The following is a 17466-nucleotide window of genomic DNA, read 5'->3' as shown; positions in this document are numbered from 1 at the left end:
TTAGGAATTTGTTTAGCATCAGAGACAATGTCAAGAACTTGCGAGGGATGAATAAAATGGTCATCCCAAAAGTCAACACCACTACATTTGGACTAAAATCTGCAAGGTACACTGCTGATAAGGCGTGGAACTCGATTCCTGACACAATGCGGACGCTGACGTCAATTAAGGCATTTAAGAAGGCAGTACGTCAGCTGACCTTCAATACATCGCAAGTCGGATAGTGTTTTTTATATATATATATAATTGTAAATAGTTTCTTAATTTTTTTGTGTTTTCTGTTTATTGCCATTTTTTTTTTTTTTTTTCTCGGCACATTAGCATACTTTTGCTAGGGGCCTAATCAGCCCCATCAAACCGAGGTTAAATAAATGTTATTATTATTATGTTGGCGCGTTTATCTCCGGATCGAGTGGCCTGGTTTCGATCCCTGCCAAGCTGGATCATTGCGTTGTGTTCTTGGGCAAGACACTTTACTCTCACAGTGCTTCTTTCCAGCCAAGTGTATAAATGGGTACAATTGCAAATGCAATATTTCGCCACGCAGCACTGATATTAGGAGCTGAAAAGTAAAGAATTACTCCTGGTAACTTAAATTACCCTCGACCTGCTCCCGTCTGGCCTTGTAGCTCAGTCGGTAGAGCAAATTAACGGTGATCTAATTGAAGGTTCCGCCAAGGTCAAGAAATTTTTCTTCGCCTTTCAGTGTGATCCTCGATTTCCTTTCTAGGACTAACGCAAAGAGGGAAATTCCTGAGTTACTTTACAGCACTTTAAACTATCTACAGTTAATTCTTTATTTTCCAGCTATAAATGGGTTCCGGGGCTTAGGTTGTCATCAATGATATGCTACTAAAAGAACGAGAAAAGCTTTCCAGTGTACATACAAAGCGTTTATTTACAATGCACTTTATTTCGTTGTTGCAGAAATGCTCCTTTGCCTCATGACAATTGAAAAATGTATGGTTTATTGTCGCCATCAAAAATCACTAGAAGTTGTAAATAAGTTTGAAAAATTATATCTATTTATTGATTAATATATTTTTTATATAAGAGAAAGCTGTTTTGTGGTCTTACATTCAAGAGACTGTTAAATTAAAAAAATTGTTACTAATAAAATAAATGTTGTTATTTGTCTTAGTCAAAATGCAGTCCTGTTCCTTTCAATTTGTCCATGAACTGTTCATCAAATGCCCTGTTCAGTTCTTCACTAAACTGACTCTTCCATCCTCCAACTTCACCCTTGCGAAGAAGACTTGGTTTTGTAGGATGCACAGAGATTGTAAAAGAGTCAGAATTTTTCTTCATTTCCGCAAAGGTGCACTGATGAGAGATTTTAGCAACTATTTCTTCTGATAGAGGTTTCTCGAGAAATTCGCTGATTCGACGAACGTTATTACAAAGGTCCTAAAAGAGAAAAAAAGTTCAAAATCGTTAACCGCTGATATGACGCACGCAAGAACACATAAGAATAATTCTTCACGAAGAAGAAGATAAGACGAGGAAAGTGATATATTATTTTTTTTTGCAATGTTTAAGATTACGAAAAAAAAGTTAGATTCTTTCATGGACTTAAGAAATAAGAGGAGCGTCTTCGGAAATCGTTCACGATCATGAGTCTCACTCTCACTGAGTCTCGATTCGTGATCGCCGATCGCCGGTAAACTTTCGGCATACTTCGGCCGCTGTTCGGAAAAAATGAAGACCGGTCGGAGAGAAAGCTGCAGAAATCGAGCCTAATGATGAAACACGGAAGCTTTATGATTAATTACAAATCAAATTGTCTATTGTACTTAAAATTATCGATAAAAGGAGAGTTGCAAAGGACTAGGACATCACAGCAACATGTATATCTCTACCTTTTTCAAGTCTTCGTATTTGAGAAACAAGATGTGTGGTTCGTTTCTGTGTTTCCACCATGGTAACACGTGATCAGACCACAAGCCAAATGCTCCTACAGAAGAACACGTTAGAAATTCAACAATAATGGAGCCCTGTAACATGAGGTGAGTGGGCTCTCTCTAGCAATCAAGCCCATGGGCAAGAGTTGGTACCAGCTAGAGAGGGATGCACAGGACAGGAGGCTATGGCGAGAGACTATTGATGGCCTATGCTCCTGAGAAGGAGTGAAAGGCTACTACTACTTATCATAAGGGAGAAGTATTGCGTGACGTCCCAATAACGCCTGCAAGGCTGTGGCCTTTCTCGTGATTCGCTAAATTGTTCACCAGCGTTGGTTTAATATTACTCAAGCCCAGTTCCCTGATGTCCTCACTTTGCCCAGGGTGAAGCGCAAGCAAGAGCCTGGAAACGAGTTATTCTGGGTGAGGGAATAATTGAGGGAATACGTTCCCGCCAAAGGCTGTTCGTTGGTCCACGCGTCACAAAATAGTGACGTCAAGAATTTGCGGGAAGGGAACGCGACGAAGGGTTCACAATCGAAACGTCTTGACCATATGTAGTTTGACAATATAAATTGCCCGTTATTTTTCTACAAATAAAAGTGGTGTAATGAGGTATCCTTACCCTTCCCTTCCAAAAACATCTTGGCAAAGAACTCCCAATTCCCATAAAAGTGACTGGCAGGTCCAAAACTGCGTACAAAGTGATAAAAAGAAACTGCAGCATCTTTGGGATTTCGCGCTATGTAAAGATACTTGCTTCTGTTAGCTTTGTTTTCACTTATCGGGATCACGTGATATGGAAGATGAGACTTGATGAAGCGGGGACTGGGCCGGGAGTTCAGCGCAACTTGCTGCTCGTCCCCAGGCCTTTCAAAGAGTTGACTTTTTTCCAGTTGATAATATCGACTCTCTACTTCTTCTTTGCTGATGTCGCCATTGTGATATATTTGCCAAACAATTTCTTGTAGCCAAGTTGTTCCTGTAAAAATACCAAGATGGATGAAAGAACGTTCTCTCTGTTTCGTTTCGTGATCCTGCCGTTTTATTTTTGTAGTTTTCTGATGTTAAGGTTTATTTTAAAGGGATGTTCTTTCGCCTTGTCACGCATCTTACCTCCTTGCCCTGTGACACTATTTGCACCCTCGTTTTAAATAGCGCTCTGGACTAATTTTTTTTGGCAGCATAACGTCACTGAGGCAGGGAGGGCACCTCGGAGGAGGGCAGGGGAACAAACTGTTGCATGCTCCTTTGTCTAGGCATTTCATTTCATGAGCCGTATATTTTTTTATTCTATTTTCAACAAGGAATTGAACTTTAGTTTTGAACGAAATGCACAAAACCTCTGGGAAGTAAGAGTGGATTCTTAGCATAACACAGTTTGTGATTTTGTCCATCTATGGTGCGATGATCCCTTATCATGCTAAGCCGTTATGGCTCGTCACGCAACCCTCCCCTCCACTAAGTAAGAAGTGTTGCGTGACGTCCCGAATAACGGCCACGATTTGCACGACTCACGCATTCCTGTGAATTGAGTACGGATGCTCGTGTGTGTGTTGACATGTGTTGGGGGGGGGGGGGGGGATGAGGGTATAAATTAAAGGGGAAAGGGTTAGGGGGTATATTAAGAGTCCTGGTCCATATACAGCACACACACACAAAAAGCATTTTGCAAATTCGGGGCAATTCATTATGCATGCAATTTCGAAGTGCGTTGCTGCTGTGTACACAGTTTGAAGAAATTGCATACATAATTAGGAATGGAAATCTTACCACACTACGTCTCGATCGAGCATTATTCACCCATCTATACAGCCTCACCTGACTTGGGATAACTAACCACATAAACGTCGTCTGATCGGGTTTCAAAACGACTCAAATCTTTTTCAAAATCTTTATCTACGTTGGGCTCGTAGAATGGAACTCGGATACCGTGAATCAGTGCCTGTCGAGGCCCAGTAAATTCTCCCTTCCGTTCTTGGACGATCGTTATCTCTGTCATTGCCGTGTCGCCACTGTCGTACAATATGTAATTGGTTGGAATTTACCGCGTAAGGACCGCTTGTGAAAATCTGTACAAATCATTGATTGCGGTCTTTCGCAACCTGGTTCCCAGGTCCCTATCCTTCCTCGGTCCACAGCCCGTGATCTGGGAACGAAGTTTCTTCGCTAAAAAGGACCAAAAGTGTGCGTTTCCCACTTGTTTCATTATTATCTTTGTGAGTCAAATCCAGGCTTGTCCCAAGGGTCTGATTCTTTCATTGCCAAAAAGATGATTCGGAGCGGGGAGGAGTCAGCCCAGGTTATCCTTCCGCTATTAAAGGCTGCGGCACGATTTTTACTTCGACATTATCATATAAGGTCATATAACATATTATAACAACGTATCTTGTACTTTAACATTTGTAGTTTTTTGGGTGATATTTTGGGATGATTTGGAGGAAAAGGATATGTAAAACCCGAGATGTAAAATTTAGAGAAATAGAAATATTTAAGTAATTTCAATATTAGAATTTAAAGTTAAAAATTAGTCGACGGACACCAAAACAGTCCCCTGACAACCTGGGGTGCTCTTGCATGGGGGTCAACTGACTGTTGGTGTTCCAATTTTTTTCTTTTTTTATCGCTTCTTTAAACCACTTAAAATCTCACTCAAGTTCACGTTTACAAAAATAACCGCCACCTTAAGCCGGGGCTTAACGGTTTTTAAAACGTATCCAACATTTGTTGTATAAATGGCACCAGTACCCAACTGTCAAAATAGTCCCTTTGAGTTTATTCATCTATCCATTTATCGGTCATAAGCAATAACAGAGCTAACACTACTTTATTGATTGATTTGATGTAAGAATATCTTTCATTTGGCTTTACATGTCAAGTTGGAACAGTACATTTGGTACACGTGATGTCAATGCAACGTAGACGCTAACGTCATCGCCGACATATCCTGTCCAAGGAGCTAGTTCCCGGGACTTAAGAGCTAGCTATGTGGACAAGTTGGTCTGTGAATAGAGTCAGTAAAATAAAGAGTGAAGTGCTGATTATTGCGAGAAAAATGCGTCTCTGTCGTAGTTTTGTTAAAATCTCCCTTTAATCTTAAACAGCAAATCTGCTGTTTTTACTATTACAGAGCCGATTTAAAAATAGTTCATCTTAGGAGGAGACTCCCGATGGTGAATTCGGAATTCGCTGTGTTCACACATTATATTCTAGCAGAGGCTATTTGGGATCGTCGATCGTCACGCGGGAGGAGTGCGTGACGAGCCATATTAAAGACGTCTGGAGGCTAATTCTATTCCGGCAATAAAGTTTTTGGATGCTATCATACATATCTTATAACTCTGAGAAATGTGACCCAGAAGCTATCCCTGTTCATCATTCAATTATTTAAGGAGCTATGTCACGGCTAGCCTGCGTTGCAGACAAACCGGGGTTTTGTTCGTCTGCAGCGCGGCATATTGTTAACAAGCTACTGCAGTCGTTTTTAGGGCTGTACAAAACTGCCTTCAACCCGAAAGAACCTTAAAATAATAATTTACTAAGACAGAATAACATAACATAAGTAATAATAAACCAAAAAGGAAGAAGGATGGTTAAAATTGATGAAGATTGAAGCAGATTGCAAACGACAAATTTGAAAAATTTCAGCGCTATCCGTGGCATAGCTCCTATAATTCCATCAGTATCCACAATGCATCAGTTCACCAGACTGATGACGGCCTTTCTTGCTGCATCGTCCATATCATCTGCTGGGATCAGCGGCATTCCACTCTCGGTAAGAATGCGTTTGGCGCTTTCCACATTTGTGCCTTTGTTTAAAAATAAAGAAACAGAGTTAGTTAGCGTTTACTTGGCGCTTGCAGGAGGCACGCTTTAGCAGCCAGACGCGAAAAAAAACACAGTTTTTCTGCAACGGAGAATGCAACTTTTCAAATGGTCAAAGTCAAGGCCCACAGTTTTTAATCAATCATGGTGCGACCTGTCTTGTCAGTAACAAACCAGTCAAAAACGACTTGTCGCAAGCGCGGGCGGCTGGCCAAAAAAGGCGGGAAAATTTTCAGTGGGTACCTAAATTGATTGAAATGTTACTTAATTAAACCCTCGAATTATTTGGAATATTAAAAAGTTAAAGAAAATTTCTCACCTTCTAACCGTACTACGACAGGGACTTTTACATTGAGTTTTTTGTAAGCCGAAGTAATTCCATTTGCTACAATGGAACAGTCGACAATACCACCAAATATATTCACTAAAATTGACTTTACCTGCAGAATTAAGTGTAGAGTCAACATCAGCTAAATAACCAAGCAATCGTTACAAGTTTTATAATAGTCTGATCCCAAAGGGGCACGTTTTTGGGTAAAATTTCGTAGGTTAGCCTGTCACCATTTTAATTCAGTTTGGGTATAGCGTTTGTTACTTTGGACCATGGGTACTTCATTTAAAAAACTATGGTTTCCAATTTCATTGTCGTTTTTTCAAACAAATTTCTTAAAATTTACTAGTTCCGCGAGTTTACCCCTTACCCTTTTTCTCAAATTCCAGGGGTTTTCAAAAAGTTGATCAAGATAATGAACTTTTCAATAGTTTTCCAGGACCCAGTATATTTTAAATTTCACAAATTCCTGTTATAGCAAAGCCTTAACCCTTTAAGCCCCGAGGTAAATGGTCTCTTTTCCTAAATCAATAAAATATTAACTGGATGCCCATGTATGATACACCATTTGAAAGGTATTGATTAGAATACTTCATAAACCATGTCAACAAATAATAAGAAAGTTATGGCCTTGAAAGAAATGGCATAAAAATGTAAAAAGAAAAAGTTTTGAAAATGTGTGTAGGCCCCCCCCCCCCCTCCCCGTATATAATGGGTATATCCCTACACTTTAGCTTATTGTGCAGCTCTCAGTGTTGTGGTTAATTTCAGTTATGTTGCATCTCACATACATATCAGGAAAAAAAGTTTTAAAAGTTATAGGGGTGGTCAATCAAGTCACAAATAGGGTGAGGAACAAATTTAAGGTTGCAAAATGGAGATCTTTCCAAGTTATGACATTATGTGCCAAATGGCACTATCAGGGCTTAACACATCTTGTCACTTACGGTTGTCACTAGAATAAAAAACAACAGTAACAACACTAAAAATAACAACAACAACAGAGTCAAGAATATCACTTACTCTAGGATCCTTTGTTACAATGTTGAAGGCCTGGAACACACCTTCCTGCTGTACCCCACCCCCAAGATCTAAGAAATTAGCTGGGGTACCCCCGTGGAGTTTGATTTCGTCCATTGTTGCCATCGCTAAGCCAGCACCATTCACTAGAAAATTAAAAAAATACTTAAGGTCATTCCTCAGTATTGCATTGGGTATCCTGTACTGCGCATAATATTTAACAATTATCCTGCGAAATCGCGCGGAATATCGCCTGATACTTAGCCGACGAGGCCGTAGGCCGAGTTGGCTAAAATCAGACGATATTCCGCAAGATTGAGCAGGATAATTGTTTTATTATTCAACAAATTGTCAACGAAACACATTTTGCAGAAAGAAAAACTGTAATTATGGACCGCTTTACAAGATTTCGGACGAATCTTCGCAACCTACGTATGTCGCAGGATATCTGTTATGTACGGATGACAGATATCGTTAACATTTTGACCATATTTGGGCAGCGCGCGCATGTGTTGAATAATAATTCACATTATTAGTGCACACACATTAAGAAAATGACAGCTTTTTCTGTATGGCTTGGCTCGCAAAAAAGGTAAATCGTTGTGTACTTGTAAACAAGTACCAGGACCTATCATTTTTTTTTTTTATTTTTCTGCGTCTAGCAATAACCTTCTTTCTATAAAATGAATATGAACAAAAAACTTATCACTTTCCCCTGATGAAGGCTTTACGAACATTTTTACAACAAATTTTTAACCAGAGTAACGTTTTTATTTCTTAATGAATCAACCACCTGGTTACAGGTCCATTTTTAAAAGAATATGAACAAGTTTCTTTAGTAGAAAAATGAATAACAAACGGAAATGTGACCTTACCAAGTTTTTGTGATAGTATTATTGCTGATATTGTAAGGAATTATAGGGGATATGGAAGGTTTTTCTGCTCCTAAGCGAATACCGGGACCCCACTTTTTTATTTCAAAATAAAGTTCTCTTGGGATGAACAACCAGTAGGCAAAGTTTGAGCGAAAATCTATTGTTAGTTCTATTCTAACCTAAACATTGGCAGAAGCTTTCTCTTGTCTGCCTCCAAGTTAAGAGAATATTTGTGAAACTTATCTTACCGAGGCAGGCAATATTTCCATCCAGACCAATATAATTGAGGTCATATTTTCCAGCTTCCACTTCTCTTGGGTCACTCTCACTTTGGTCATCCATAGCAAACACTTCTTTCTGCCTGAATTTGGCGCTGTCATCAAAGTTGAACTTGGCATCAAAACAAACAACTGAAAAATTTAAACACAGGATTGTCAACCACCTGTTCAAACACCCACTATGTCACTATGTCACAGGGATTTCTCAGATTTTTGGTCTAAACTGTTCTGAAAATGGTGATAGAAGTTTGGTCCAACCTTGGAATTTAGAAGGTTTAACAGTGCAGCTGACACTTTTCTAACGGGAGTATTCCTTTGCCCCTGGATGGAATGCCACTTCTGTTGCAGGTAGCTATCTTTTAGGCCTGGCTAAAGTAGGAAACACTGTCATGTTTATAATGAAATTTGGTTTGTATCTGATCATTAAATCGGTTCAAAAAAGTTGTTATAGCACAACTAAAGTAAAGCGCGCATTCTGATTGGTTAATTTAGCGTCTACTATTCGCCCATGGGTGCACACTGACGTATGCCTTCAACCTGAGCGCGCGCACTGATCTGATGCGACATAGCACAAGAAAGTGCCACTACTTCACGAGTTTTTACTTGTTTTCTCGATTTTCCTGTGATTTTGAAAAGCTAAACATAAGAAAAACCATTTCTCCATAATGCTGAAAGACTTTGAGGTATAATGCAAGTTTGAAATAATTCAAAACTTTGTTTTGTTTGTATTTTTCTTTTAGGTTTTCGTCAGCGTTTACGTGAGCACTACACACAGTTGTTCAAATAAGCGCGCGCACTTGACCTCAAAAAAAAAAATAATAAATCGCCTAAAAGTTGTGCTATAAAACAAATGGTAAACGTCACAGCGTGCACTATTGAGTTACAGATGCACTTGGGAGGTTTGCTAAGCACTCAAGAAGCTAGAGTCGCCCTCGGCTATCGCCTCGGGCGACTCTTACGCATCTTTCGTGCTTAGCAACCTCCCGCGTGCATCTGTAACTCAATAGTGCACGCTGTGACGTTTACCATTTGTTAAGTAAAAACATATAAAACTGAATATGCGGTAACTCTCTGTTATCTTCATCAGAGTTAAAATTGGTTCAGTTTTGCATAATAAGTCTTTTATACGCCGCCGGTCTCTAGGGATGTTCTCAATGTTAAATAAACTTGTGGAAAATGCACATGCTCATTCACACAGTTAATGTCCTGGATAGAATGTAGCGCTTCTAGGAATAGGCATTGTTGCCTATTGTTGACATTTCTTTCTAAAATTTCTACATAATCCGGATGAATGTCATGGTCTGTTGTTTCCGCGTGAAATCTTATTGCGCTTTCGTTTTTAGATCTTGTGCCAGGCTTAATATACATGCATGTTGCCCAGTTTAGCCACCATGGAAGCAATGTTGACTAAGTGTCATGTTTCCTGGGTGGCTAAATTAGAAGGAAGAAAGTGAAATGTTTTGCTGCCCCAGTGGCTAAAGGAGGAAACAATATTCTGGGAACAAAGTGTCACACGTGCATAATATGCGAACATACTGTTGCTTGTAAACATTTTAATGAGCAGCATTGGAAACAACTTAGTCAACATTGCTTCCATGGTGGCTAAACTGGGCAACATGCATGTATATTTTGGAAGCAAAATTAAATATTTTGTGTCTAAAAAGCAAAAATGTTTCTGACCTGAGGCAACAACCTTTTTTTTAATTTCAAGAAGCAAAATTGGTTTCCACAACAAATGTTTTCCATGGGGCTAAACTGGGAAACACTTGCCTCTGCAACAATGCTTTTGCAACAGTGTTTTTGAGTTTAGACAGGCCTTTAACCTGGGATGAGAGGGAGTCTTCCCCAAAGATACAACATAAAGACACTAGCTGGGCTTAGCTTGAGCTGAAAAACTCAAATCCTACTTGCTACTCAATGTAGCAACTAGAGTGATAGAAAAATGTCTGAGAATATTCTACAGTATAAATTCTTGGAATAAATAGATTTATTTTTTTACAGTACTACTCAATGTTTAAATTTTCAGGATTTACAAAGAATACCTTTGCCATCTGGTGTTTCTCCAAAAGGGTTGATTTCTACTTGTGTAGCATCAACTTTAAGAAAGAGTTCATAGAGAGCCTTTATTTGTTCTGCAGCCTGTGAAAGCAACCAAAATTCCCAGTTATAAGCCATAACAGGAATTCTTTGAAACCAATGTCCCAAGCAGCAGCAAGTCAAGGTGTGTTCAAAAAGGAGGCAGGGGGGCAGAGATGGGCCTTCAGGGGGGATGGAGTAGGTGTAAATGAGGGCTTTTCTTGCTTACATAAATTGAATGGGGGGGGGGGAAATTTCAGCTCTTCAAGAATTTTTTTTACAAGTTCACTCAACCCCTTGTGAGAGAAATGCCTCATAATTCATAAATTGATATGACACAGCCCTACAGAGATATGTGTAGTGCCTTTGGTTGGTCGTTACACAGTTATATTGGGAACCAAGGTGGGGTGGGGTGGGGAATGAAAGGGGTGAGGGTGGGGAAAAGGAATACCTGCCAATGATTCCATTTAATATCATGGGTAAGCATATGCTTCCTCCTTCTCCCCCACCCTTACTCCATCCCCCTCAATTTTTTTGCTCTGCCTTAGGCCCCAAGCCATAATGTGCCTCTCAGCTCACACTCTCAGAAAGGAAACAACTACCGTACTACATTTTCCACATGGGAGTAACAACCAGAGATGCTACATGGCTCCCTGTTGCGTTAGGTAGGCTGAGGCTTTTAGCCAGGTGGGAGTCCTGGAGTCCTTTGGACAGCCACTTTTTAGAGAAAATTAATATGAATAACTGTATACAGAGGTTTTTTTGAGCCAATTTAGATATCTTTGGATACCTTTGCACTCATAACTGCAGAAAAACACCTTACATGCTCCTCAGACCCTCCTATGGGGACAAAGTTAGGCCTGCCTTATAAAAAATTTGGACTGTCACTTTTTAAATCTTGGCTAAAGCCTGGGTAGGCTATCAGTACAGACTTTTTTTAACCCAGAACTCAGTTTTCTAGTTTGTAGGGACAAAAATGAGTGCAAGAATGGAAACCTTTGTCTCTGTCAACTTACTTGTTCTAATAGAGGTCCTTTAAATTCTAGTTTTTCTGCAAGATATCTGGCATCTTTGTCTTGGATTCCTTTGAAAATATCAACAGCCACCTGATATAAAAGGTACATGTAAAAATCAATATTAAATTACAATAGCTTACATGTCAATGTACCTAAAATGTTTTCTTATCTCTGTGGCATTGTAAATATAACATAAAAATCAAAGTTAATTTTTGTGGTACATCAAAACAATAATATGCTGATAATGGGGAGCAGGGATAGCGTAGTGGTGAGAACCCTCACCTCCCACCAATCGGGCCTGGGTTCGATTCCCGGACTTGAAGTCATATGTAGGGCGAGTTTCTTGTTGGTTCTCATCCTTGCTCCGAGGGTTTTTCTCTAGGTTCTATGGTTTCCTCCCTCCACAAAAAACCAACACTTCTAAATTCCAATTCGATTGGGAATCCGAGGGCCAGGGGTTTGTCATTCGAAAGACTGTTTTGTGCAACCCTCCTGAAACAAAGTTGATTAATTTAATTTATATATTATTTTATTTTGATGTTGTTGCCTTTTTTCATCACCTATCTGCCTGACATTGTATTAATACAGTAAGGGGGAGTTAAAAGTAGATCAGCGTGGAATAAGACTGTTAATGTTATCATACCTTGTGTATATGTTCTGGTGTGCTCTCGGCAACTTCTTCAATATCCATACCACCTTTTGGACTCCCAACAATCACAGGCCCCTGGTAATCTCTGTCCATTAAAATGGCCAGGTATGTCTCACGCGCGATATCATAACTCTCTGCAACCATTACCTGAACAAAAGATATTAAACATTTGATATATAAATGTAACTAATAGATAAAGTGTAATGTATTCTTCAAACAAAACAGTCAAATAAAATATATATAAAGAAAGTTTAGGAAAAACTTTATTACTAGTGATAGTACAAGAATACAAAAAAAATACAAAATAATACAAAAAGTCAATCACACATATTATTTCATGGTATTGTGAAGCAGGTGCAAATTGAAAAGAGGACCAGATGACAATGTGCATGCCTAAAATGTAAAATATGTTGTTCCAGAAAAAATCCATACCCCCCCCCCCACGGAAGTGTTTTTTGGTTAGAATCCCCTAGACCCCTCTGGAAATTCCAGTTAGGGACCATTTATTTTTTAGAAGGGGGAGAGGGCCGGAGGAATCTTGGGGGGGGGGGGGGGTCACTAATTTTTTACAGTGGCAAAAGGGGAGGGTCATCATTATTTTCGGTTTGGAAAAGGGGGGTTGCGTAGAAAAACACTTCATTTTAATCCAGATCAAAATCCTTTATTTTCAATAAACATTAACTAAGACCAAAGTAAAACATGTTTATATGTTATAAAGTACTTACAAAAATTGTTCTTTACATTTTTCTTTCATTATTAAATATGTTCTTTCAACAAAATAACAACATTGTTATGAAACAGTTCTATTGTTGCATAAATAATAAAATTACACCAGTTACAAGTAGTGTACAAATTCAAATTTAAAAATTATTACTCTCCAACATAAACTGGAAGAATCAAACAAACAATAAGCATCAAACTAGAATATATAGTTATATATAAATCACAACTGGTAAATGTAACTATAACTGTATAGGAATGGCTCTTCCACTGGCATCCCTATCATCTCCACTATCAGAACTCTGATCACTTTCAACATCTTCTCTGACAGGTAAGTAATCTAGAATGAACTTTCTAGCCTCATCTGTTATAAAATGATCCTCTGCTTCCAGGATGTCTGACAAAATCTTTACCTCTCTCTTTGCTAATCCCTCTAATTCCTCAATGATCAGATCTCCCTTATCTACCCTCATAGTAAGACCCATAACCTCTTCTGTGCCAACGTCTGGTGCAATCTTTTGAAAAACTACTCCTACCATTTTCTAATCTGATTACCTTCCTTCTTCTTGCTTTCCTGTCATTTTGCTTACGCTTTCTGGATTTTTATGTACCAGCTTTTAAAACTAGACCCTTGAATGTGTTCTTTACCTCTTGATCCCTTTCACTGAGACTAGTAATAAATGAAGAAACCTCCCTTGACATGGTGTTTAATTTTTCAATTGTAGCTACATCATGGTGAACTGACTTCCCAGGGCAGAGTTTTCTACCAGTTTTATCAAACAGACTTTCGTCAAAGACTCGTAGTTCATCTTTGAGCTGGTTAACATCATCCTTAAGTTCAGTTAACTTTGCAATATTCTCTGATAAAACCCTTACATCACCAGGCTTTGGAAGATATGAAGCGTCTAAATACTTTCCACAAGCAGCCAAATTGTCCCCTCTAGCAAAGTCAAGCTGCTTCTGCATTAATCTCACCTTTATTGTAGTCTCGTATTGTCTGCTTCTTTCTTCCATGAATAGCTTTCGAAATGCTCCAACAGAAGAACAAAAGGGCCAAACAGCCTTGTAAAATTTTGGTAAAATTTCCATGTATGCTTCGGTATGTTCACCTTTTGGATGTGGAATATAACCAAGGGATTTTTTTTTCATGGTTCGGGGCCAAGGGCTTTATCAGTCCACTTTAGGAAGTTTGGGAACTTTTTATCTTGCTTTAAACCAGTTTCTGCTGGCCCAGTTGCTTCTTTGGTCTTGCGTAATGCTAAAGCCACTTTTTTTTTAGGTGCACGTGTGTGTGTGTGTGTGTGTGTGTGGGGGGGGGGGTCGCAAGATTTAATATTGCACTTTAGGGGAGGGCCTTCCTTTTTTTACTCTACTACAGGGGAGGGCCAAAAAGTTTCAACTGAATACACACAGGGATTCCTCCGCCCCCCCCCCACCCTTCTAAAAAATGAATGGTCCCTTAAGCTCTTTACTTTCCTTTAAAATTTTTGGCTTTTGAGACCCCCCTCCCCCTCGGAATTTCCAATGACCTTCAGTTCCTTGGGGTGGGTATATGATATTTTCTGGAAATACACAATGTAAATTTTTACCTTTTTTACCAGTACTCCCTCTGGAGGTGTTTGTTTGGTTGTTAGATTGTATCCCACCATTTGTTCTGTTAGTTGGCCAATTTTTTCTGGACTGTGCAATAAAATAAAAGATAAAAAACATATTATTTACTGAATAATACCAAATATATCTATAAATCTCAAGGAAAAAATATTTAATTTAACCGTGTTCCGAAAGATAACCACATGTGGTAAAAAGCTGACCAACTAGCCACCACTATTTACTAGTTTTGAAAATTATCAAAGATTGTCCCAAATATTGCTGATTTCTGAAAACAATAGAAATTCTAACTTCTATTGGCTATAAAAAAATACAGTTATAGCATAACAATGGATAAGCTTATCCATAAAATAGTGACTTACTCTGTTGACAAATGAACACCACCCTTCAGACCACTTGTGAATGTTCCTTTTCCTCTACCACCAGCAAGGATCTGTGCCTTTAGAACAAACTCTTTTGCATCTGCATTTCAAAAACATTTTAGGTTATACATGGGCTGATATTCAGGAGGGCCTTATAATTGAAAGGATTTTTGCATCTGAAATTGGGGCGGGCGGGATATGGCTTACTTTCAGGGGGAGGGCTTTTTTGCAATTTTATGATACTATTCAATTCTCAGTTGATTGTTATCAGTTTTGAAATATTGGTTGATTATAAATAATAATTAAATTATTGATAACAATGGACCAGTCACAGTCACTAAGTGGTTTAATATTTGAATAGAACACTTGGACTGTAACTTAAAAGTGATATTGATTTTCCACCCATGATGAAATGTACATTACGAATTTATATGAGCATGAAACATACCATTTAAATGTGGGGTCTGACTAAATCGCAGGGCTGCAAATAATTTTTTTCACTTGAAAGGACATATGTCCTACTAAGACACCATCTTGGTCGGACAAAACAAAATTGTGGTCAGACATCACCTAAAACCAAAGGCCACTTACAAGTTATCACTTATGATTTATGATCAAAAATTGTCCGGACATCATGTCCGACCACAATTCGGATTTCATCAGACATGAGCAAATTTTGGACGGCCAATGTCCAATGACCGACTGTTATTTGCAGCCCTGAAATCGGGTAATAATTTACTTTAATTTTCATCACAGACATTTTTTTGGATATTGACTTACTTAATTCCTTGGCAATTTCAACTGCCTCTTTAGCATTTTCTGCAACTTTAAATCTCTGCACATGAACGCCATTGTCAGCCATTAATTTCTTGCTCTGAAATTCTTGGAGATTCAGCCATCTGACTGGGATAACACTAACTGCACCTGCCTGCAAGGGAAGTAGTTGTTCTCATTCATCCAGCACGACGGTCTCATTGAGCGTATTACAATCATAAATAATAAAGATGGTAAATTTTAAGTTTGGCGATAAATGATAAAGATGAAATATTCATTATGTCATGGGTGTGGGACAAAGAAAAAATCTGAGTCCCGGATGGGAATTGAATCCATGGCCTCCCAGATAACAGTTGGGCGCTCTAACCAACTGAGCTACAAGAGACTCGTGGTGAGCTGGGCCATTTTCTAGGTTTATATGTGACATGCGTCCTGCATACTGCCAGGATCAGCAATTTTGAAAGCGTCAAGTGTGTGATAAATAATAATCAATATGTTATTATGTTTATGGCCTTAATTATGTATGTTATGTACTTGCCATCAGCTTCCCCTGAGGGGAGGGGGCACATATGGGGGGGGGGGTGGGGGGGGAAGGGGGAAAAAAAAAAGGGGGGGAGACCCCCCCCCACCCCCGCTCCGCCGTCCATGATATAGGGAAATTGTGGACTTTGTGGGGACTTTGCAGATAAAGACCATTCAGGGACTTAGATTTATAACAACCCAATTCGCGAGGAAATGTGGGGACTTTTTTAAAGTGAGGGAAGATTGGGATAGAGTCTGGTTTTTGCTTGCTGCTTGATTTAAAGATATGTTAATGAACTTGTAGAAAATGTAGAAAATGACATTGTAATAGACAGTACAATGCTCTTTTACCTCTATAATAATTATGAAACATTCAATTGTGACCTCAGCTTATACAATTGGGTTATTCCAGAAAAAACACCCCCCGCCCCCCGACAGATGGCAAGAATTTTTGACCCCCTCTTCTGACTGGATTTCCCAGACTGCTAGTGCCCCCCTCCCGCCTGGATTTCCAAGCTCAAGGACCCCTCCCCTCCATTGTCCTTGGCAATGCTTGTAAAGAAACAACTAGACTGCCTCCTGCCAGTTGGGATTTTTAACCATGTTATGTTCATTTAAAATATTTTAAAATTTAAAATATGTTCATTTAAATGTAACTATGATTGCAAAATGGCTAAGACAGTGAAGTTGACTTGCTACTGGAACCTTGGTTAGAAAAGAGTCTCCTACAGGCAGGGAAATACAGAAATATTACTGGAACTATAAAATACACAATAAGCTAAGTACCCAGATCAGCCTGAGCCAGGGGGGGGGGAGGGCGAGGTGGTGGCCTGGGGTGGGGGTGGTCCAATATATGTACCTGCAGCTATAAATATTATTTTCTAACACCTCAAAACATTTCAAGAAGACATCAAGAAATCTTGTGAGATGACTTTATCCCAAATCAGAAAACGTAAGATCTGAATGCCTTACACTACTTAAAACATCACGGAGAAAAAAATAAAGTAAACAATCAGCTTATAACATTGTACACCCCCTCCAAATATCAGCTGGTGAAATATCTAGACCTGTTTATTTATAATTTGATGCTGAACGCGATTACTTCTGCTTGGTGTAAAGCTGCTAATGAGTGATAAAGTGATTAGAATCCGTAAAACCAGTTGCAACATGAGCAAGAATTGTGTGTTATGTCAACACCACGCTGCAATTAAAGGACTTGCCACGAAATGCGTGGCAAGTCCTTTAATTTCAGCGTGGTGTTAACATTTCTTAGCTCACTTATAAACTTCGTTACACGCTAAAAAACTAAGCTCAGTCCAGCAAAAAAGTACCAGAAATAAACTAGAAATAACGTTCAACTTACTTGTGGCGATCGAAGCCCAAATCTGTTTGTTATCCCAGCGCATTTTCTGCAAACAGAAGACAAACTTCCAGCGCGCGATAAGGCCGCCATCTTGGATTTCGAAAGAACGATCGAGGAGGCATGCGTTGGAAATGAACCTGCTGAAA

The 17466-nt window shown here is 39.1% G+C and overlaps 2 protein-coding genes across 2 annotated transcripts; both read right to left on the bottom strand.

Moving 5' to 3' along the window:
- Positions 1-1105: 1105 nt before the first annotated feature.
- On the bottom strand, positions 1106-3969 carry LOC144628224 (sulfotransferase 1C4-like). Its single transcript, XM_078486293.1, has 4 exons — positions 3723-3969; positions 2527-2883; positions 1860-1954; positions 1106-1407 (listed from the first exon to the last, which is right to left on the bottom strand). Exons 1-4 carry the CDS (start codon positions 3901-3903, stop codon positions 1138-1140), a joined length of 903 nt encoding a protein of 300 aa, XP_078342419.1. The 5' UTR covers positions 3904-3969; the 3' UTR covers positions 1106-1137.
- Positions 3970-4987: 1018 nt separating this feature from the next.
- On the bottom strand, positions 4988-17445 carry LOC144628607 (succinate--CoA ligase [GDP-forming] subunit beta, mitochondrial-like). The gene is made up of 11 exons (XM_078486737.1): positions 17321-17445; positions 15442-15589; positions 14662-14761; positions 14281-14371; positions 11966-12118; positions 11323-11412; positions 10273-10369; positions 8201-8362; positions 7081-7223; positions 6046-6166; positions 4988-5710 (listed from the first exon to the last, which is right to left on the bottom strand). Exons 1-11 carry the CDS (start codon positions 17408-17410, stop codon positions 5598-5600), a joined length of 1308 nt encoding a protein of 435 aa, XP_078342863.1. The 5' UTR covers positions 17411-17445; the 3' UTR covers positions 4988-5597.
- Positions 17446-17466: the final 21 nt, after the last annotated feature.

The sequence above is a fragment of the Oculina patagonica genome, chromosome 10 (genome assembly GCF_052425735.1).
Source record: "Oculina patagonica isolate OP01 chromosome 10, crgOcupat, whole genome shotgun sequence".
NCBI lineage: Eukaryota > Metazoa > Cnidaria > Anthozoa > Scleractinia > Oculinidae > Oculina > Oculina patagonica.
Note: the sequence above shows the minus strand (reverse complement) of the source record. Positions and strands in the feature narration are given on the sequence as shown.